Source organism: Synchiropus splendidus, chromosome 11 (assembly GCF_027744825.2).
Source record: "Synchiropus splendidus isolate RoL2022-P1 chromosome 11, RoL_Sspl_1.0, whole genome shotgun sequence".
In the NCBI taxonomy this organism is placed as follows: Eukaryota; Metazoa; Chordata; class Actinopteri; order Syngnathiformes; family Callionymidae; genus Synchiropus; species Synchiropus splendidus.
The window spans coordinates 15,042,131-15,065,603 of NC_071344.1; the positions used below are offsets into that span (position 1 = coordinate 15,042,131).

A 23,473-nucleotide genomic window follows, 5' to 3' on the forward strand; every position below is an offset into this window, starting at 1 on the left:
TTCAAGTCTCACTCTGAAGCTGCCTGTTCTGTGGCTGTTAAGGTCACAGCTGTTAAGGTCACAACTTAAGTTCCCCTTCCTCACCAACACAGGCCTTATTTTTCACATTTTCATTCACTCAGTTCCATTCGTGACTCATTTCCAGGTCAGGCAGCCACGGAAGAGAAGCCACTTTAAACCTGTGCCAAATATTTTTCAATCATCTTCACACATCCTGCAGTTCCACTCATTTCCTCAAAGTTAATTGCTCAACAATCACAACCTCCAGACATTTTAGGTTGAAATTGCTTGTTTTATGGACTTGATATGGCAGCGCCCAGGATTCAATCAAGACCCCAGAGGAAAGCAAGCGGAAATGGAAAAGCAAAATGGAAAAAAAAAAAGGAATAGGCATGGACGATGAATCATTTCCTATTTTGATCAAACACTGTGCTAACATTTTAAATAGAAAAGTAATTTACCCAGTGGACAGTTGGGGTCACAAGCAATAAGTGGAATGAGTCGTGGTTGGTGCTGCTCAGACTGAACTCTAATTTTGTGAGTGAAAGTTTGAGTTGGCAGAGGTGTCCATCCATTTTATACAGCTTTAACTGGTCCACACTACACCTCCCTTCTCTGGCCGCCTGACCTGTTTTAAGACTTTGGTCCTTCCCTTCCACTGAGAAGGTCAAGTCATTGACTCCAATGAAGCCAAAGAACTGTCATCAAATGCCCACACATCACACCTCACACCAGGGGAGACCCTCAAGCATCCATTTTTGTTCAATTTGTCTGGTCATTTTGCTCAAAAGTGGTGGAAATGTTCTATATTCCATATTGCTATGGACACTAGCAAAAAGACTTGCATGCTATTGAATATCATAGTGTCATCGTAGTTCTGATATGAGGTCAAGACCAAACCAGATCGAGATCCAAGACACAGATTTTGAGGAATTTTTGAGGGGCAGAGACCCAGTCCAGACCATGACCAATTAGGGGGTCAAGACCAAGACCCAACTGAATACTTGGTATGAAGACTATTGCGTTCCAGTAAGAAAAACCATCGCAGTGCTCATAATAATGCCATGTCATTTTTGTTTCCCCCAATAAACATCAGGGGAGCAACACTGTCTGACTAGCTTTCATAACACAGTGGTCTACAGACTCACACTTGTCAGAATGAAACACTTCTGGCAGGAATATGTAAAGAGAAAATAGCATTCCAACACCAACACATATGTCATAGCTGAGTGTGTTGTCTGGTCTGTCTCCTCTCACTACACAGCTTCATCCATCCTGTGCAGCACAAACTGAGCGGCTCCCAGCAGGACTCCTCTGTTAGCTAGAGGCGATTGTGTAAAGCGTGACTCTGGCATGTGGTGCTGCACTATGGTGTGTCACATCACACAGAGCCCCCCTGAACTGGGCTCTATTGTGACTGGAGTTGAGGTCTGTATGAGGGTGAAAGACCATATTTACACGTCGGCTTACTCTAAAAGGGCTGGGGCCAAGTGTGTGTTCCAGTTACAGCTCTGTGAGTGTGTGTGTGTGTGTGTGTGTGTGTGCGTGTGTTTCTCCTCCGGGCTGCTTTTAATCATATCTGCTACAGATATATCTGTGAGTTTGTTTCAAGTATGTTAAGAGTTCTGGAGGTGACACAGATTCACACTTCAACTTTGAAGCAGCCCAGTGCTGAAACAGAACAAGCGTGATAAGACTCAGATGAAATAGAGAAGGGAGGGGAATAAGGGAGGGTAGCAGATGTAAAAATAGTCCAGAGGGAGATCAGGAAAAAACGGAATCAAAAGCAGAAAAAGGAATTGAAGTCAAATCTAAACTTTTTTTGTTGTTGTTATATTTTAGAAACGTGTGGTAAAATACTTTTACATCACTGTCATGTACAAGTGTCGGTGAGATGCACGGTGAACCTCACCAATTCCACTTACGAGGACAGCTATATGGACATATGGCGCCAAACACTGGGCCAGAAATAAAGAAAAATGAAAAGTCATCACGTCTCTTCAGGATGCCCTGGGTCTGAATATGGGTTCAGTTTCACCACAGCAGAAGGACAGAGGGAAGCTGGTGCACACTCTCTCCTTCATCACTCATAAATAAGAACTTCTCCACCTGAGGAAGGATCCCTCATCGCCACGACAGGACAGTTCTCTCTTTTCAGACTGAGAACCACTGACTGGAGCTCATCCTCATCCTGGCTGCTTCACATTCAGCTGCGACCATTTGAGTGAGAATTGAAGGTGTCAACCTGAAACTCCCATCAACGCTTTGAAACCCCTGCTGAGGGTGACAAGCTTGAAACATCCACCCAGCATTTAAACCGCTGTGGTCCTCTTGAATCCACAGACAGATCCACTGCAGGACCCCTATATAGACACATCTGGGGAGCGTATTTTCTTACACCATAATGTGTCAGTGTTGTAGGTTTTGATATGCTACGAATGAAAATGAAAATGAAAAAAACAAAGATGGCACTGGGATGCTAACAGGGCAGAGACAGGAACAACAAAGAGATCTGGATTTGAGCTGGAGATGTGGATTGAAACTGTCCCTGGGTGTTCGTCGGCACATGAGCCTCCAAAGAACATCGCACATACTCAGAAATCCAGTTCTGCTCACTGTGACACATGAAATATTTATCTTTGATTTCCGTCACTGAAGATGTCTGCATCATTTGAAATGTACTTTCATGTCTTTTGCTAAATCATCCAGACATCTAATGTCATGTTGAACAATGAGGAAAAACAATGTAGCGAGGTTCAGATGCTGAGAAGTGGAATGAAGTTGGATCACCACTTGAGGAAGCGAGAGAGAGAGAAAAAAAACACCCTGTATCTCCTTGGAAACCAGCTCAACCTAGAGACAGGGATTAAGAAACATTCATATTTAGTTTCTGTCACAGCCACAAAGGTGAGATGAATTCGTTCAAACAACATCCACCGAGGGCTGAGCGCAGCTTTGCCTCACTTCAGTCTTTGGTGTTTGTGGGAGCTGATGTAAGCACAGCGTGAGTGCTGCATGAAGCAGAGACAATCCAGACTCTGTTATTATCGGCTCCATGTAGCAATAAGATGGAGGAATAATGGAAAATGTTTGTGCAATCTATCCTGTCATGCAGTACATCTGACTCCCAAATCAAGGCTGAATTGTAAACAAAACAAAATGGGTAAACCCTGAAGATTAGAGCTTCACCAAACAGCTCCACCAGCTGCGAGGCTTCAAATTCCACTTTAAAATCCCACTTCTTTTCAAAAGCCGCCATAACTGCACCCTGCATCTCAGTGACCATCTGAAACCTCAGCCGCCTCCCGAACAACTTCGCACCTGCTTCAGTCCGCTCAGTTCCTCCTGCTGTCCGTCCACCATGGGACTTCATACTGCTCTGCACTCAGCTCCTGCAGGTCATCTGAACAATACGCGGATCAACAAGTTGAAAGTGACACAAGCAGAAGGTGAGAATGACAACTCAGGTGGCAGGTTCTCTCTGTACCTCACGCTGTATTTGAACCTGCATCCTTTGCTGTGAGACTGCAGTTGCAATTGTATTTCTGTTTATCTTCATGTTATTTTCCTCCTCCAGGATTTATGGTAGCCGGCACTGAATAACACCTATTTTTAATAAGCGCTTTAGTATTTCATTGAAGATTAACTGCACAGAAACTTCCTTTCACAGGGGGCACTTTCCTGTAAACCAGTTCCAGGTGCAACACATGATACAATATGCCGTCATAACCAAAGCATCCATGATGAAGGAGATGAGATCCCGAGATGGATGGACCACTCGAGAGAAAAAAAAAAAGAAAAAGACTTGGGATAGAAGCAGAAAAAAAGCGTTAGAAGGTAATTGATGATGTACACGTCACTTTTAAGGTTTCTGGTCCTGTTTCCACCATAGATTCCCTTGAAAGAGTTGAGCTTCTAGCTACAGCAGTGGAATAGAATATAACCCAGGCCAGCAGATAAGTGTGGCTTTGTTAGGAAATTTCCCCCCCAAAAAGAAAAAAAGCGAGCGAGAAATACATCAAAACTGTTTTAAGAACTGAAGCCCAAACCCACTAGGGAATAAAACATGGGGGGAGAGAGTGAAAAAAACAAGAGAGAAATTCAGGGACAAACACAAAAAGACAAGTGGGACGCAGGGAGAAACTGCACAATGAAAACCTGGTTGGACAGAGATTGAAGTGGAGGCCCCCCAAAAAGTGGAAGAGATGAATGTGATAAAGAAAAGAGGAGGCGACAGCTGGATGGATACAGGTAGTTGCTTTTTTGGGGGACAGTGTTTTGGCTGCTGAACATGAATGGACCATCCATTTATGGTAATCTGTGTTTTTGTATTGACTCGTGGGGGAGACAGTTCCAGCGAAGTCAGGGCTGAGGGAGTGATAATAGGAGATATGCTTAGCTGGCAAGAAGCCGTCACCCCCCAGCAGGTCACACTAACTCTCCCCCTCACACACCTGCAATGATTTATGCCAGCATGACTCACCCTCCACAAACCTTCAACACAAACCTCTGCCTACACCCGAACACACATATTGACATTAGAGTAGCGCCAATCCTGAAGTATCTCCTATGGAATACTAATGCCGTTGCCCTTGCCAGCTGACCTCTTATAGGCCAAACAGGCTGTCCGTCAAGCTAATGGGGCAGAACGCTGGCATATTGCTTTCCCACAATCCCTACGCAGCGCCAGGACACCCATTTACCTCAGTCAGCTTGTTGCCAAGGCAACATTTAGGATGTTCTAATGCAGGATGCACACATGCAGCAGCTGCACATGAAGTCATATACTGTTGTCTTCTCTTGATCAAAGAGGGAAAACAAATCGTGTCACACTAATGGCACATTTCCTTTGTCTAGGATTGATGCTGTCCTTAAGCGTAGACTCAGGCCTCGTCTTCTCCTGCCTCTAACACCATTCTCCTGTTGTGGCACCTAATTCCTAATGCGCCTGTGTTCATTTGTTATTAAACCGAAGCTGACAGCCAGCATTTTTCTCCCCAGAAAGACACGAGACCTGTTCTCTTTCGCCTCTCTCTTGCTGTCCCTATTCTTGCAGAAAAAAATCCATGCATTAATACCCATCCTATTTTACATATTATACAAAAACAAACACTGCTCTCATACATCTCATACACAGGCTTTTCTGCTGCTTTCAACCGTTCCGTCCGTCAAATCCCCCAGAACAACGTAAGGGAAGTTGGTGGAAGCTTTTTAGGTTCAAGGAAGATCAATGAGCCTCTGGTGTACTGGTTCTCCTCTTTGATGCTGCACTGCAGAAGGTAGGCTGGAGTTGACACACTTGTTGTGCCAAATCATTCTTTTCCTCTCCACCAAGGCTGGCTGGTGATGGCAGTGTTTAAGTCAGACTTCCCTCTCCCTGGGAATCTCCTGCAGCTCTTCTGATGAACCACCAGACACAAGGCCACAGTGAAACACGACTGGGATCTGTCTATGGGAAGGAACAGCTCCTGCATGTACCCTGAGCATCTTTCCAGCTCCCCACCCCACTCCTAATAACAAGCCCCGACGCCTGCAGAGAAAACTCATTTCCAACATGATCATGTTCTTTCAGCCATACTGAACGCACCATAGGTGCAGATGGAAATTAGATTGGATTGAATATCGACAGCTGTGTTAATAACCAACTTAAACCATGAGAGTTACTTGAAAATCAACTTAACCATTCTTCCTCTGGAGTGACTTTATTGAACATGCTTCAGTCAAAGAACAAAATGCTCTATTGAATGGATATTTATAATAATTTCTGAACAGCGAAAAGGTTTAGGAAAGGGGACATTTTATTTATTGTTTTCTTACATTAGCAGGGGTTGCGGCCCTCGGATCGGGGTGAAATGAAAAACTTCAGCGGGAAGTGGTTTTACTTGTTGGATTACAACATACCTGTCCCCAGGGACTAAAAGCAGCTCTTCCCTTGCCTGAGTGTGTGATGAGTGGCTGTGTTTGATCAGGATGTTATTATTCAGGAGCACATCATCAGCACAGGTGGAGGCTTGAGAGAGCTTATTCCCTGTGGTGTACATGTGACTTTGGATGTGCATATGGGATAGAGAGTCGTCCACTAGGAACAAACATGGTAATGAGAAAGAAGATTGTTATTTTGATAACATTATGTATACTAGTCATTGCACAACAAGCTGCTTCCATGCTGATAAAATATGTATTTACATAATGCTTCAGTTTCCACCCATCAGATTGCGTGGGGGCAACGATCCATAAATATATGGATTAGTAAGAGGAGCTAAAAGATGGGACGTTGACTGACACGAGCATTGTTTCAAAAGCACATGTATGTTTCAGACTGGTGTGGCTCTGCTGGAACTCCTTGTTGGTCGAGAGATTCAGCCACAAGTGGTGCTGAATACTGTTCACGAGTTTAGCCTTACCCAACTGTTAAAAGCACTCTCACCACTCAAGGAAAAAAAAAAACCCACAATGCAGGCACTCAGCATCACCGGAGCCAAAAGTTTAGATCAAAGTTTGAAAGGTGACGGTGCACTTTTTCTTTCTGTTTTGCCCTGTTGAGATTGAAAGAGAACGAGAACGATCGTCACCTTAAAATACTGGATCGAAAAATATCGAATGAAGGTGTTTCAGACCATGCATTTGCATCAGTGTGATGAATATAGATGAAATCATAGATGAAACAATTTCAGATGTGTTCAGGGTTTCTGTTAAAGAGGGCGGTCGCAACCACCTAACCTGAGAGCAGAGCCTTAGAGACCAAGAGCGACTGTATACAGAACAAATGAACAGCTTGCTTCAATGTTAGATCAGATAAATAACCTCCATTAGTCACTGAAGACAAACACGACACATTAAAGATGGAATTTCAGACGGAAGTAATGCATTTCAGTTGTTTCATGTCCTTTGACTTCAGTTGATTTATGATGGTTTCTTTTGTAGTAACAAACAAATGTCTTGGTCTTCGTCTCACCACCCTCACTGGTCTTGGTCTTGGCCCCTCAAACTTTTGACGCGGTTGTGGTCTCGACTACCTCACTAGATGGCGACGTTAAGAACAACCACATTTGAGTGCTGCAGTCACCAATGTTGATTTTATTGCAGTGAACCTCAGTTTTCGAACGTCCCAGACATCGAACAAATTGGAGTTCGAACGAAAATTTCGAGATTTTTTTGCTTCTGATTTTGAACGGAAATCCAGAACTCGAACGCCCCCGAAAAAAGCCGGAAAAAAACATAACATGCGCAGACCGATCATCCGAGGCTGGAGCGCTCACTCCAGGGTTTGATGTCCTGTTGTGGGCTGGAGCTGGGACAGGGATGAGGCGAGTCTGGGACAGAGCGTGACTTGGTTTATGACTTTGTCACAGCCAAACTGCACAGAAGCGCACATTCAGAGCTGGACACGCACCGGGCACCTCTTCACTTCTGGAGAGACGTCACTCACTCGGCAACCCCTCCCACATGCTGCAGCCACACACATTGAGGAACAGCGCACCTGCAGCAGACACTCTACATTCACTCCTACAAAAGACTATTTTAAGGCTTGGAACGCATTATTTCTTTTTCCATTCATTGTAATGGGAAAAATCGATTCAGATTTTGAACAAATCACTTCTCCAACGGCCGTCTGGAACGGATTGTGGTCGAGAACCGAGGTACCGCTGTATTTTTTTTTCATCAGTTTGCCTGCACATGGTTCCCCACAGTAAGGAATAATAGTAAAAAAAACACTACTGTATATGTTGACCACATTGTAAGAGGCAATGTGTCTTACAGCGACTATTTTCTTTTATGCGTCGGTGATGGTGCCTCCAAACCTTGTGTGAAACATGTGATCACTCAGAGCGAAAGCATCACCATCCTCAGGCATAACCATTCACGGACATGCTGACCAAGGCATCAGGAAAAGCAGCGGCTAAAACGTCAACATGCAACGCAGATGGATGGTGTCACACTGGAACCCAAGTCCACCTGAAAATAGCCCCCTTACGCGTGAAAATGTGTTGACTGGTCTAGTTAGTTGAACTAAACGGCATACTGGAAATTCTGCTCTGTAAAATATGTAGGGAGATTAATAATAAATAAAATAATAACCTGAGCTGGTCTCCTCACAGCTGCAAAACCTATAACAGCTTCCACTCAAGTACCTGCAGTGTTTGTGCTCGAAATACACACTAAGTGCTGGTTTCGATCTGTTGATAAGGGCTTCTGTTGGTTTCATTTGTCACAGTTAAGAGGAAATGCCCAGCAAAAAGTTCACTTTCAAGGACATTTCCACATACAGTATGATTTATCTATAGTGTTTTCACATGTCAAAAGAAAAGCGCATTTCCGCCAAACAATTACCATCAAGATTGTTCTTTCTTTCTATTTTCTGTCTTCTGTTTTCGAGCCAGCGCATTAACACAAAAGCAGCGAGGCTGCGAACTCTCTTCTGTCATCTGGAGTGTAGAAAAGAGGAGTAGGAGGTTGAAAAAGCAAACTATTTAATTTACATCTCTCTGGATTTGTCACACTGACCTTGGTCAAGACACACGGCAAGCGCTATCATTTGTATGCATTTTCTTTTAATTAGCATCATTTGTGACCAAACCACCACTAATGGGGGTCAAAGTAACAGCGCCGCAGGAATGGAAGAACAATAATTCTCCACAGGTGAGCAGTGAATATTAAAGTTGGGAATTCGATTAAGTATTGGGTCTGTCTTATTCTAATTCTTAGACTTTCATGTCAACTCAGTAAGAAGTCCAAAAACACAAATCATGAAATGTCACCTCACATACTGTGAAATAAAAACATGTGACAGACAGGAGAGAGGTGAAGAGACCATTACTCTACCTTCATTGAACAAGCAAGTCAAAATGCCAAATCATTCTACCTTTTCTGGAGATGGAGAGAAGCGTGTGAGGCACTGTTCTAACAACCATGACTAACGCCAATGAAACTATGTCGGACATCCGTGGTCAACATTCAATAAGGAGTGCATTGTAAACAGAGCCTCAGCTCTTTGTTACGATGAATGTGATGCTCAGCAGGCTTTGTCTTTACTGTCTCAGTCGCATCAGTACTGCCACAACAAGTGCCCTTGTGATGGATCCATCTCCATCCATGAGCAGCACCATTTTCCTTGGAACTCAACTTCAGTTAAATGCTCGCTGAAGTAGCCGAAAAACGCAACATGAATGTGCTTTGTCAAGTTCTTCATATCCCCAAATACTGGAGGTAAAACCAGCGCGATCAAACGAAAGTTGCTGAATGAAGTACACAGAACATTTTTTATGCACTGATTCTGACATTTCTAAAATGAAATATTCCGTGTGTACTATCTATTCTAGTTTCCTTCATCGTGGATGATTTTGTTATGAAATCCTATGGTGTAATGCAACCCATCCCCACTCCCATGGCCTAATATATTGGCAGGGAAAGTAGAGTAACTTTTACTTCCCATATAGTGTTACGGGCTGGAGTGTGGAGGCGGGTCACCACAGGGAGCATCACAGGGGAGAGAGTGAGGGACGGGGAGACGTACAGAAGCTCTCACCACGGATTCATATTGGGCATTTATAACCCCTTATGTAGCTCTTCTTCTTAAAACACACAGCAAACACAGCTACAAAAGATTAATGGAGCGCCATCCCACGGCTTAACTAAGCCCAACCTCTGTCTTTTTTTTTTTCTTTCTAGTCATGTTGCCACAGAAGGGGAAACTGTATCAACATGCAACACTGGAGGCTGGCTTTGTCGTCAGTATAGGACGCAAAAGTCATTCCCGACGTCCTCAACGCCAATATATGACGCCACGGGAGTGAGGATGGGTTGTGCAATGAAAAATGTTTCCAGCAAAAGAAACATAAAGTCACAGCCCTAATAAATGTTCCTCAGGCTGAATATCACACCCTGCTGCAAAGAAGCCCTGGTCAAAATCCACCCCCTCATGCCAACCTCGGGGATAAAGCCAGGCTAGTTTGTGTTCACATCTCGGACAGATACACAGACTTTGGCGATGCCTGAGTCGTCGCAGTGACTGGCCCTCAGGGACAGTCCTGAACCCTGTAGAGAAAACACCTTTTTGCTCATCACCCAAAGAGCAAATGTAGATGAAAACAATACCTGAATTGGAGACGCTTAAAAATAATAGAGTGATTCATCCAATATTATTCCTAACCTATAAGACTGAATGAGCGTCTTCATGGCTTTGTTTTTGAGGAGTGGATGGTTTGGGGGCGACCAAGCTCAGATGGTAGAGCAGTCGATCGCTGTTTGTGTCATTGTGTCCCTGAGCAAGACTCTTAAGCCTGGTTTGCTCCTGACGGTTCAGATGGCGCGCTATAGCCTACTGCCACAGCGTATGAATGGGTGACTTAGAGTAAAGTGCTTTGGTTGCAGGGTAAGCACTGGGAAGCGCTGTATAAGTAAGAGCCATTGACCCTTTGATGGATTCCAATAGACTGTAGCTATTTGACCTCAGCACCAGACACACCTTGAATGCAGAATTATGTTTTGGCTATGAAATCCATAACGGGTAGCATCTGAGCAAATGTTGAGTGATATTACCTAAAAGCATTATATCTGCTTATATCTGCCTAACGCTATCATAAATATAAACCATGCTGCCGTAATATCCTTTTTATTTATTCACTCGTTGGCGATGGCAGCGATAAAACATCTTGCTTTGCCTGATGCCAGGTTTTCCTTTGGATTGATGGTATTTCAGTGTTGGTCAAAAACCTAAGTAAACAGCAGACAAACGCGCCCCGTGTGGCGCGTGCAGACATATGGTGACCCAGAAGAAGAAGCAAATATAAACCAGACATTTGGCTTGTCGAACCAAAAATGTCAATTTGCTACATTCATCACACCAAGATCTATATGTGAATCTGGTGTCCTCACCGAAGCTTTGTTTGCTTGTCAAATCAACAGATAAGCCCAGAAATAAATGAGCAACCGCACGCGGTGGACATAAAAAAGGTTCATTTCCTGCCCTTGAGTGTGCTGTGGATGCGCTCGCTGAGCAAGGCACTTGTCTTGATTGCAGAGCCAAAAACAATGTCTGCAGGTGTGTGTTTGATGGAGGTGAATGCCATTTATTCACAAACCCTTGAAGCTGAGTAGTAGAGCAGTGTAAAGACCTTTTGTCTGCAGATGAAAAATCTTTCCGATGAAGCCGAACGAATGAATGTGTGTGAGTCAATGGAGATGTATGGTGAACGCTTTTTGGGAGAGAGTCCATTGCCACGTTGCCAAAGCATCTGCATATCCCTGGCTACCCAAATGGTTCCGAACCCATCCTGCGTGTCCTTTTTTTACCCGTGGGTAGCGGAGGCCAGACAATCCTTCATGTTTGTTCCACTGCCTCCCTTGTCTGTATTCATATATCTCCCTCTCTAATTAACACCTACTGTGGGCTGTATTTGCCTCAGTAAACCTCCAAGGACGGTGCGGGAGCCGGAGACAGAGGGAGGAAAATAAATACAATGAGAAGCAGATGAAAGAAATCAGCTGAGCGAAAGAGATATTGGCATAAAGAAACACGACAGAAGATGGGAAAAAGACGCAGATAAAGGGATTGGATGCTTGGTTGGCACTTTTATATGCCATTTAAAATGTTTTTATTCCAGAGTATTTAAAGACGAAAGGAACTAAAGAAAGGCAGATGTCTTCGTAAGGAGCCTTTGTGTACTTAGAGAATGAAACCCAGCTTCCTTATAGAACCGATCTCAGTGAAACCTTTCCTCTTGAGTGTGAGTGACTGGACAAAGGGCAGAATATGGGGTTCATTTTTACAGCTTGTTATTCGTATTATTAAACAGCGTTTGACATCATCCAATCTTATATAGTCCAAGCAATGCAAGCCTGTTGGACTGGACCGTCCAGGATGTCCTCACATCAAAGTGATTCAGGTTTGTTTCTTTAAACTTACAGACGTACATTCTCCGCTGCTTATAACCAGTATGCTGGGAACTGGGTTCTATTCCAGCTACAAAGGGTGAACGGCGGGGAACATCCTGGTCAAGTCATGGTGAACTCCTCACAGGGAAATACAGAAGGTCTGAACACTGACTGAGACTGCAGCAGTAACCCGCAAAGAAGCCAGTGGTACTAAAGCATCTCAAAAAAGGAATTGGAGATGGGTCGGCTCTTTTCAATCGACTCTGTGTATAAGATGAAGCTTTACTGGCTCTCTTCCATCCGGCCTACACGACTCGATGGAGACGCGAGTCAGTAACTTGGACTTGAGTCACACTGAACACATGCCTATCAGTGACTTGAGACTTGACTTGAGGGCAAAAGACTCGAGATTTGGACCCGTGATTAGGGACTCCCACAACGTCCAGCTTTTTATTTTTATTTATTTTAGGCTTCCTCCCGCACCGCATCCGATGTAGCCGGGAATGGCCTCTGCTTGGGGGAGACTCCGCTGATCTGTAAACCGCCGAATCCGGCCGAGGTTGTGTAGAGCGGTCCATGTCTCCAGGCTTACGGGATTCCAGTTGCTGACTGCCCTCAGATTAATGATATCCTGTCGGTCATATACTATTCCTGCACTATATATATATATATATATATATATATATATATATATAAACATCACTAATGGAGTGCAACATCAGCATTAGCACCAGTGTATTGTCCACATGAAGACAGATTTGGTCGTACACCAAGCAGGATCAGCCTGTTGACCCGCGTCTTATTGAAAACAATGACATCAGTGCCCTGCCTGTCTAGACTCCCTCCCTTAAAGTTGCCATTTCACGACAATAACGGCAGACAGTGCACACAAGCTCTTTTGCTACTCTTCCATTTTAATTCAACGATAGTTGTGACCACAGATGCGAAACCTCATACTCAAGAGGGAAGGTTTGCCACATCCATACATTTCACACTAAACATGACAGCTGCAAATGTGCCATGCCAATAAAAACTAGCCCCTTTCTTTCTTTTTTTTACTAAGTACCATTAAGTATAGCATGCGAAAATATGTATGTGCTCTGATGATGATGCCACTGACTGCTTTGTTTTGCTTAGGCATAACAATGCAGTAACACTCCACTTCAGTCAAAGGACTTGAGATTTGGACTGACCAGAGACTGACAACTTGACTTTGACTTGTAAAAAAAGGAACTGATGACCATTTCGCCGACAGCTGGCTATGCAGATGATGCCTCACAAGACACTGCATGCAACTCACCACGCCACTCACATTTGGCATCACTGCTTCTTATTTAAATCTACACAATTTGTGTAAAGAAAACGCACTTACTTATAAACGAACCATTTTCTCAAATTTCTAGTGAATTTCCCCCAGGGGACTCGCTTCACTTCCAGCGTGAAAACTCTCTAACCATTAAAGTGGAATTAAATATGTCTTAAAGGCAAAAAATCTTCATGTAAGAAAATGTCCTTTTTCAAACATCCAACCAACCACACAGTCGCTCCCACATTTGCATAAAAACAGACGATTATGACGTGAACTCCTGCTGCACGGATGAATCCTGCAATAAACCTAAATGTTTGCGATGGCACTCCAGCAGTGAAGCTCTGACACAACAATAGACGGGCTGTTTATATGCACAGCAATCCATAAATTATATTCTATTGACTTGACTAACCTTTGCGTTCGCACAAACACAGTCACGTCCAACACAACCTTCCATGGTTCCACTTTATCATGCGCCGAGATGAGAGGACAGACATGAAAGTGTCTGAGTTTGAGATCACTGAGTACTTGCAATGTCAGTGACCAAATAATTGGAGACTGAACACCTTACTTACAACCAAAAACATGTGGTTAGAGAAGTCATCCATGAAAGGGTAGGGTGTTGTGCGACAGTGTGGAGCGAAACTGAAGTCATTACAGGGAGACTAGGTAGCTGGTATTGTCTGTGGGGTTGCTCATTGTTTTCTGTTTCAAAAAAGTGTAAATCATTTCCTACAGGAACAAAACAATTCCGAAAACATAAACAATTATTTTCACTTCACTCACTTCGAGTGGCCATTTGGTTTTTGTAATGTAATAATTGCAATATTGGTGAATAAAAAGGCCCATTTATTGTCAACGGTACATACGGATCAGGATCCGGATCGGATCTCGGACAGAGCCTCCTGTAACGCTGCCTCAGTTTCCTCTTTTGTGCAAGAGCTGCATGATAACTACTGCCTCCACAGTCACCATGTTGGTTTTGGACTTTGTTGTTGTTATCAACTATAGACTCTGGGCTGCTCCCCCTGGTGGATATATTCGTGAACAGCAACACAAACATAAACAGGAATTGGAAACGTGATCAGTGTCGGTAACAACTTAGATAAATGGTTTTGTTTTTCAATGAGAGGAACTGCTTTATTGGAAAGATAATGAGACGTACTCAGCTGACTACTAAGTTTAAATCCGTTTATTGTAGAAAAAAATAATATCCTCCTCTCGGCAGGTTGATTATTAGTCTCCGCCTGTCTCAGTCAGATTATAGAAGCCATTTAGGGCGTTTAAAGGAATTCATTATTAATGTTGGAGTTCTCATGATGAAGGATGTATTCATGCTACACATTCCTGTCTTTTTTTACTGTGTCAAAACCAAAACCACCCAAGCCCTGGTCAGCCTGACATGCTCATCATTGTTTTTCCAGACTCGAACTCTGCCGGTGGCAAAATGGAAGCCCTTGGTCCCCAGTCTCAACAGGACCACCCGGCGCCCTCAGAGTCATAACTCCCAGTGACCTCCTTCATGACTCCCACCGCCTCAGCTTGTGTCCCTCCGGCAACATGAAGGTTTATGGTTTTTAATTCCATTGTACAGTAAAAATGTGGCTTTTAAAAGCAGATTGTTGGTTGACATCTGTTTGAGGAAGAACCTGCTTTCTTTGTATTGTCTTAGGTCACATGCATGTAACTCCAGGCACCAGGAACAAATCTAACACCCACACCCGCAAAGTTTATGCGTTCGTATTGAAATAAAATTCTATATTCATCTAAACACCACATCTATTGCTATTTGACGCCTTGAGAGTGAGAATTGATCAACAGTCTTGTGAGGTGATGTTGACATTGAAATGACTCCATTTATTATGATTAAAATGCATTTCCACAAACAGCCATTGGCAAATCATAGTCAGTTGCAACAAAAAAAAATGCTAGAAACTTACCACCACCTCCTCCAAGCAGAGTCTGGTTGGCTGAAAGAGAGGAGGGGGACAAAATCAGTGAAGTCAAGAAATACATTTGAAACTTGCAACAACAAAACAACCTCATTTCCATCATCGCTTTAAGCATCAATTCACATTATTTCCCCATTATTTTCTATCTTCACCTGCCAAGTCACGCCTCTTCAGCGACTCGTTTCTTTTCAGTGAGCAATGGCTGTCGTTTATTTTTTTTTGTTTTAATATTTTTGTTTCACAGGGAGCAACTGTCATATTTTCAGACGGAGAAGATGAGCCAAAATAAATGAATTTTTCCAGCCAAATCTAATTTATGTCCTAAAAGCTACAGCCACTGCCAACCAATCAGGATGTCACTACTGGTTTTGTAGATGCCAAAGCCTGCTTCTTTTTCATTTGTCATTCACTCCAAAAATTCATATACAGTTGCAGCCATGCAAAGTATGAGAGCCCCCGGACCAAGTTCTCCTCTGGAATGAGGTGGGACAATAAAAAAAAGGTGTAAAAATGAGAGACATATGGGGGAAATGGGTGTCAGCGATAGAAGGATGGAAGAATGAAATGAAAAGTAGTTGTCACGTTTTCACACAAACTTAACACAAAGTCCAAATTGTGTCTAGTATTAGATCGTGTTGTTGTATATCACCTCCAAAGTGGAGGATTCGAGAAGCCACATCCATAAATCCTATATTAATTTGAAACAGTCCTGCTTTCATTAGATCTATTTTGAAGTTTCTGAGCAAATTATTTTACTATTTCTTGACTGTGAGATGCAGTGCGCAGGGTGCTTCATCTGCCTTTGTAATGCTGGCAGTCGTGGTGTTTTTAATCGCATTGTGTTTGAACTAAAAAAGGCGTTGCAGGAGGAACTCGCTCCCACATTAAATGATGGAATAAGAAGCAGCAGGTTTGGAATCTGGTCAGATGAGGGAGAGTACCTGAGCTGTACTAACAACTTGACTCTCAGCTTGTGAGGCTAATGAATAAATTCACGCAGGGGCTGGAATATGAAAAAAACAGCTACTGTTGAATTCACTGTTTGGTTATCAAGTCAATATCAAAGGAGGTTCTTCTTATTTTGATAAAAAGCATTTCGATGAAGTCCAAGAAACCGGACAGCATTATGTAGGCATTAAAAAGTTCCCTGCTGTGGGACAAAGAAAGTTCACAGCAGAAAAGTTCAGCGAGTCACACCTGGTCTGGCAGAGAACTACACATGGCAGGTGACGTCACTGCGTAATGTGTGACGTAACAAAATCATACTTGTAGCTATTACAGGGTGTATTTTAGTGACTAAAAAGATGAACTAGGTACAACTCTCTGACAAATTGACCAGCTGCCATTACGTGGTTCTCAACTGCATAATGCAAAAGTCTTCATGAAATTGGTGCGCGACTTTAGTCAGTCCTTGCAAATCGAGTTGTCGACGAGACTCAGGATGAACGGTCATGCTGTACAAAGTTCCGGAGTGTGGCCCTGACTTCTCACACCGTTGCACTGCCTCAACAGTTCCAAACGCGAGTCACCTTTTTATGTAGTTTGTGTTCAATTTTGTGAAGCTGCATGTCGTGTATGAGACATAGACGGAATTGTGTTGCTCCATCTCTGAGGCAGAACTGTCGAGCTCAATTCCTGAACTCCTGCACTCCAACAGTTAAAACTCGGGCCACTATGATACAGTACAATATATACTTGGCTCTCTCATGGACAGTGTTAGACACTTGTGATGGAGACAGCACATATGGCTCAGGCTGCTACTTTGTTCTTCTAATGAATATCCAACCGTTTTCCTCTGGTTATTCCCAGCACTCCAGGGCAGCAGGGGATGAAGCCAGTCGTAGCGTCATTGAATGCTTGTTTGACGGTAAGCACAGTTGGCACTCTGGCATGGTGATGGGCGGGGCTGGAGCTTTGTGCTGGGGACAGCACCATTTCACGCTTGAGTCAAACGCTGAATCCTTCATGGAAACCATTTCCTGTGGCTACTCTGACCACAAGAGCCATTACATAAGCTATTGATCACCAAAGACTAAGGTATCTTGGTGGCCGACGGGACGTGAACATGCAGACCCCCGGCGCTCGAAGACCAGCCCCCTTTCCCTGCAAAAGGAAAGTGCCCTTTTTTTCTTCCTTCTTTCCTTTTCTCGCATCTGTCATCAGTTCCAGAGAATCATTTCCTGATCACAATCTAGGAGCTGGCAAGCCCCTGCCACTTCTCCTCATGCCACACAGTGCAGCAGTCAAGCGACTGCTCTCCCACCTGCAGCATCCCCCTCAGCCAGTTTTGGATTGTTGACTGGTTGTTAGAAACCCACTAACTGGCCTTGTGATTTAGTGTGTTATGTCAAACTGGCTCACGGTCAAATGCATTACATTTGTGATCAAAAAGTGACTCCGGGCGCGAGCCATCAACCTTGTGTTCCATGAGGATATGCTCGGACCACAATGCTACCACAGTCACATTCAAAGGATCTGTAAAGTTTGGAAATGGAATATTTGTATGGCAAAAGTAATAACTTTGTGATGGGTTCCCTTTCGGTCGGTGCTTGAGCACCAGCCCCTCAAAGTTGGAATAAAGAAGGACAGAAAAAAGAGAGATTCCTTGCCTCATGTGCCTCATATTCTGGGCATCAACCAAAAGGTTAAGATGAAGCTGAGCGTCCTCAAGCGTGGAGGTTATGAGCTCAGTCATCTGCCTGAGACTTGCACCACCTGGAATTGGCATTGTGGGGGCATCTCCTCGGGGTGCCAGATGAAGGCGGACCCGCACCAGATCATGGAGGAAGCCAGGGAAAACAAACACACAACAAGGCAAAATCGTTGTTTTGTCTCTGCATATACTATATTTCAACTAAAATCCTAATGATTATATCCTGATGATCCCATTTCACGCTACCTGCAAGAGGTAAAAGATGCTTTTCTATAAAGAACCACCTCACTTGTAAAGGCTTTGTCAGCTATAAATAATCTTCAGAGTTCAACAGAGTGTCTGTTTGGTGATGAGTGTACGCGGAATTGACACAGCTTTGATGTTACACTAAAGGAGCTTCAGGCGCCTCCTCAGTGGATTTAACATCCTTTTCCCAAAAGAGAAGTGCCGTTGCTTTTATGGATAACGCAGGAGTCATAATCTAGCAGGGATTTCAAGTGGCAATAATGTCGCTGATACCTTGAGAATCAATCTTGAAGGACCATGTGGAACAGCAGATTCCTACTGGACCTTCTAGTCCAGACCTGGGCAAAGTGCGGCCCGGGGGCCAAATGCGGCCCTTTGACTGTATTTATGTGGCCCTCCTGGAGTCAGAGCAAAACTATAAAACTGACATTGTTGTTGTCTCTGACATTTTGTCTTATGGATTGTTTTTTGTTTATTATGATGTAACTGAAACATAACCTTCTTGTTTAATTATTTTTTCTAAATCTTCTCTCGTGGCTATTTTAGGAGCATTTCTTGTCAGTAAGTAAATTTTGAAATGTATGAGCCACATTGACAATCTTTAAATGGAATGTGGTTTAAATTAAATAAAACACAACAAACCAACAGTTTCTATGCATTTTTACAGTGTAGATTCATAATCACACATGATTTTTATTTTCAATTTTCTCTTGTCCTCCTCTCTTTGTGTTTGACGGCCCTTCTCAACGGTCACAATATATAACCCGGCCCCTTGGGACATTTAATTGCCCACCTCTGTTCTAGTCGGTGATCACCCTTTTCCATAGCAAAGTCAATGATGTAAGCTCAAGTTTCTATTGTAACAAAAACATTTGTCATATTATTGTCATTTATCAATGCTGTCTTAAAAGTCCAGGAGCTATTGAGATCAGTGCACCAAATGTTTAAAGCACTTTAAAGTAAAGGCACTCGTCTTTCTTACTGCACTTCCTTCTTTGGAACTCCTCTTGGATCACAGCTCCTCATTGTCCCAAACTCGAGCCCAGCACACTGGGAACATGAAGTTCACTGTTTGTGCTGTACGCAGCACAAGAAGTTCCAGCAACCTTAGCTGAAGACAATCCGTCCCCAGATGAACTTTGAATTGATGTAAAAGCACAGTGGTTTGCATATGCTAATGCTAACCTTACTGTAATGCCTGAAATCCAGTGGAGAGGGAGTCAGCAAAGTTTAACCTTAATCAAACCCCTGCTCAGGAAGTGTCATCTGCTCGCAGGAGAAAACCCGACCGCAGCTGAGACTCACATATGTGACGTTAAAGTCATTTGCTTGCTCAGAAATTCATAAACATGTGGCACCAGCAGGGCTGCCACATGAGCTGGAGGAGACATTTCGAGCAAGATCAACCAAAGAAACAAACAAAATAGACCCCTGTGTCATCATAGCATTGCTCCCGGAGAGACACAGACATGTGACGTGCAAAAGATTTGTTTGCATGGAGCTCTTGCGAAGTTAAGACTTAACAGTCCATCACGTCGGCTGTTCCTCGCCAGGAGGCACCGCGCCAGCTGGACTCACTGTTAGTCATTCTTCCAGGCTAGGAGGGACCGGTACGGAGACGGCGTCCCGCAGCTGCCTTTGCTTCTGAAGAATCCTCCACCCTTCATCACCGCTCCCAAATGCCTCATTAATTGCAATAACGTTTAATTCTTGCCTGTATAATAATGATACTTCGCAGTGCATATGAGGAACTGCTTCTGTAATGTGTCTAGAAAGTGAAGTTGGCTGTTCCATTTCAGAGGTACATACCTCGGCGGCTTATGAGTCACTTTAATGTGACAGTCTTTGACTGTGTCAGACAGACACACATCATTATGAAGTAAAATACAAGTGCAGTCTTGGCTACGCTCATGGCAAGCTTTAGGTCAACAGTCAGCCGAAAGTAAAGGTGAAAATCCAGGGGGGCTGAAAATGCTTCATATTATCCACAGGCGCACATTTCTTCATACTTCTGACAAACTGAAGTACTCAAACCGGTCACTCACTGATCTAGAGTGAACCTCTGTGACCTTTCAGTGACCTACAGAAATCACTCTTCCAGGACCATCGATTTATAAACAGCCCGGCAATCATCCCAGCTCACCCTCCAGTCCCGGTGACGTCAGGAAAGGCCACGCCTGCCGGTGCATTAAGAGCAGTCCATTTGATGGACACTGCATGGGGCCATGTTCACCACAAAGCAGGGTTGATTCAAGAGGGAACCTCAAGCGTTTTATTGATCGATCTAATACATTTTCTGTAGCCGAGTCAGATCCAGTGATTCGGGGCTACTGTTGCTCATACAGGTTTCACAGCCATGGCATGTCTCCTCATAACTAGCTCTCTTCAAGTGGGTTTTTTTTTCTACTCCAGTATTCAGGAATAAGCAGATTTCAAATTGACATTGAAACTTGTATAATATCAAATACCATTTTTGTCCACTGAGGTTAAAAAAAAACCAAGAAGAATCCCGGACTTCTGTGACAGACAGCTGGGTTGTAATTGTTCATCTTTTTTTTCCTCCTTATGCGTCACACCTGTCTATCATCCTTCCTTCCACCTTACATCTCTTTGTTTTTTTTTTATATTTGTCAGTTATTAATCTGCATTGTTTGTAAATACTGAAAGTAGTGCTGTCATCTTATACTCTTATACAAGCCGAATGGGCTACGTTCTCACTTGGTGCCAGTGATGTTCAATGTATATTAAATAAATAACCCTAACCCCTTTTAAGTTTTTTTTACTTCATTTATTATTATCATTACTGTTGTCTTTCTTATCAGTAGTATTCCACCTCTTCTACGGTCCATCCAGACCAGAACCTCCCGTCACAGGAACAGCTTCTTTCCCTCGGCCGTCAGACTGTTAAATTCATGAACAGCCTTGTTGTAATGTTATTTTATTTATTTTATTTTATTTGTTTTTTGTTGCACTTTATTCCAAGGCACTTTCCTAGTCAGTGGGCTCCCCACTGACCATGGCAATAAATTTGATTCTGATTCTGATTCTGATTCTTCAACCTTCCCTCAAAAATAAATAAGTTGATAATAATAATAATAATATACATTGGTAGGAAGATGTTGAGGTTGGACCTGCCAGGCAGAAGGTGGAGTGGAAGGCCAGAGAGGAGATTTATGGAGGTGGTGAAGGAGGACATGAGGTTTGTAGGTTTGAGAGAAGAGGAAGCAGAGGACAGGGTGAGATGGAGGAGGATGAACCACTGAGGCCACCCCTGAAGGGAGAAGCCCAAAGAGAAAGAATAATAATAATAATAACAATAATAATAATAATAACTGCTATGTTTCCATTAGCAGTTTCTCGTTGTGCTCTTTAGATTTGTGCATCAGACCTGGAAACAGAATTAGAATTCTCTATCATTGGTCCCTCATCTTTATCTTCATGTACTGTACATGACGTCAGAGTGGCGGAGGTCAGCATTGGAGTTGGAAGTGCCACAGCTCTGATGAACGATGGATGACATCAGATGACAGCGAAGGATAAAAGCTAAGAGATAAAGATGTATCTTGATTGGCATGAAGTATTGAAACGACTTAAACCACATGCAGGCTTGGAACTCATGGATTCACACCCACACGCACAGACACAGACAGACACACACACATGCACGCACGCACGCACAAAGGCAGTGAAACACATGGTTTTGGATCTGGCGAAATTGAGCAATTGTATTTTTTTTTTCAATTTCATCCTTAATATTCTGGAAAAAACCCAGCAGCAGGAATGAGTTCCTTCCCCAGCGCATCTGTGCTTTCCGCAGTGAGTGAACAGCTACAATAGCAGTGATTATTTTCTGCTATTGCGAAGCTTTTTTTATCAGCCAGAAAAAAAAAGATCCGAAGGCTTCTCATTAACCAAACATATTTCACCCAAGTCAAGAGAGCTGCATCTTAAAAGTGAAGTGTTTGATAAAGCAATGTTTCATCTATTATGATGTGAAGTGTCTATCTGGAGGAGTGTTATTTCCCAGTGAAGTTTTCCTCTCCCAGTAAACCCAAAATTCCTCTAAGGTAAAAGCCTTAAACATTTGAAAATCCTTCAAGGTTTCTGCAATGTGTTTTTGCAACAATCCTCTTCATCTAAAAGAACCCTCACCAGTGAACAAGTTGCACGATGATCCAACTATGCTACAGTGAGACAATGCTCACACACTAGTGTGTATCTGTTAATAAGCTACTGAGTTTTCAGAGGAAGAATATGGCACGGAGAATAAGTCCATTTTCCGCAACAATGGAGACAAATAACAACGTGACAGAATAAAAGGATCTCAAGCTAAATGTCAGGAGTTCAACCAGAACTGCGAAGTGAATGTGCGTAGCTGGATGCGCTGTAGCTGACAACGGCAACAACACAATGCTATTACCAGCTTTATTTATGAACACCGGTGATGGCTGTTTTGCCCGTCTGATTGCAACAACACAATCACATTTTTCCTGGCCATCCATAAAAAAGTCGCCACACACCCGCTGCACAGCATCTATCTGCTGCTGCTGGATGTCACACACACTCGTGAGATGGTGAGATGATGACCAGACCAACGCCAACGCCTTCAAAGAGTGGAGCAGGGCGTTTCTCTGGAGAACAATTGTAATGAATAACAAAAATACTCCACAAATTTCTTCTTATCAAATCCTCATTTTATGAACAATTTCTAGGATGCTACAGTTTATTATCAGAAGTGATGGAGCAGTAGGCCATTCTGTGATGAAACAGAAGCCGATGAGCTCAGGTGAAAAACAAATCTCAAAAACAACAATTTAAAAGTATCAAAAAAATGAGATAAACTGACCTGAGAAGCAGAGGTTTCGGTCTGAGCTGGCAGATATAAGAATGCAGAGCATCAACAGTAACATTTCAATCTCTGTCTTAGCGGCTGGTTTGCTATCCAAATGACGTTCTCCTGCATGGAGGAGACTCAGGGAACGCAGCATCTGCAGTACTTTGTATCCCTCGAACCCGCTTCTCTCACACACAGCCAGAACAATTTCCTTTTTAATAATGTTTTGTTGCAGGATTTCACTTGAATCGAAAAACCTCTCACTTAAATCGAATCTTTAAAATGCATCTATCTTGTTAACAACTTTATAAAATAGTAAGCATGTTGCCTTCGAAAGACACCCACTTGCTCCGGTTGAATACTTCCAGTCTGTCATGCCTTTCTCTACGTTTTCATTCATGTCTGACTGACTGGATTCTCTCAAACTAAATGCTCGAGAACTCCACATATGAAGCGGCTTATTCCGTTTAAAAAGTCACTCACAAGAGATCAGGGTTCTCTGTGGCATTTTCAATTTCAACTGGAGCCACTCACAAGTGAAGTCTTCTCACATTTTGATCATCCAGACCCCACTTTAATTACCAGAGACCCGGCAACTCCCCTGA

At 43.2% G+C, this 23,473-nt stretch overlaps 1 protein-coding gene across 2 annotated transcripts in view; it reads right to left on the reverse strand.

The window, feature by feature from the left end:
* macrod1 (mono-ADP ribosylhydrolase 1) overlaps positions 1-23,473 on the reverse strand; it is a 121,027-nt gene that overhangs the window by 33,246 nt on the left and 64,308 nt on the right. For both annotated transcript variants that reach the window (XM_053879833.1, XM_053879832.1), the window contains exon 4: positions 15,124-15,153. In XM_053879833.1, the coding sequence (XP_053735808.1) occupies positions 15,124-15,153 (30 nt within the window). The remainder of the gene's footprint in view (positions 1-15,123; positions 15,154-23,473) is intronic.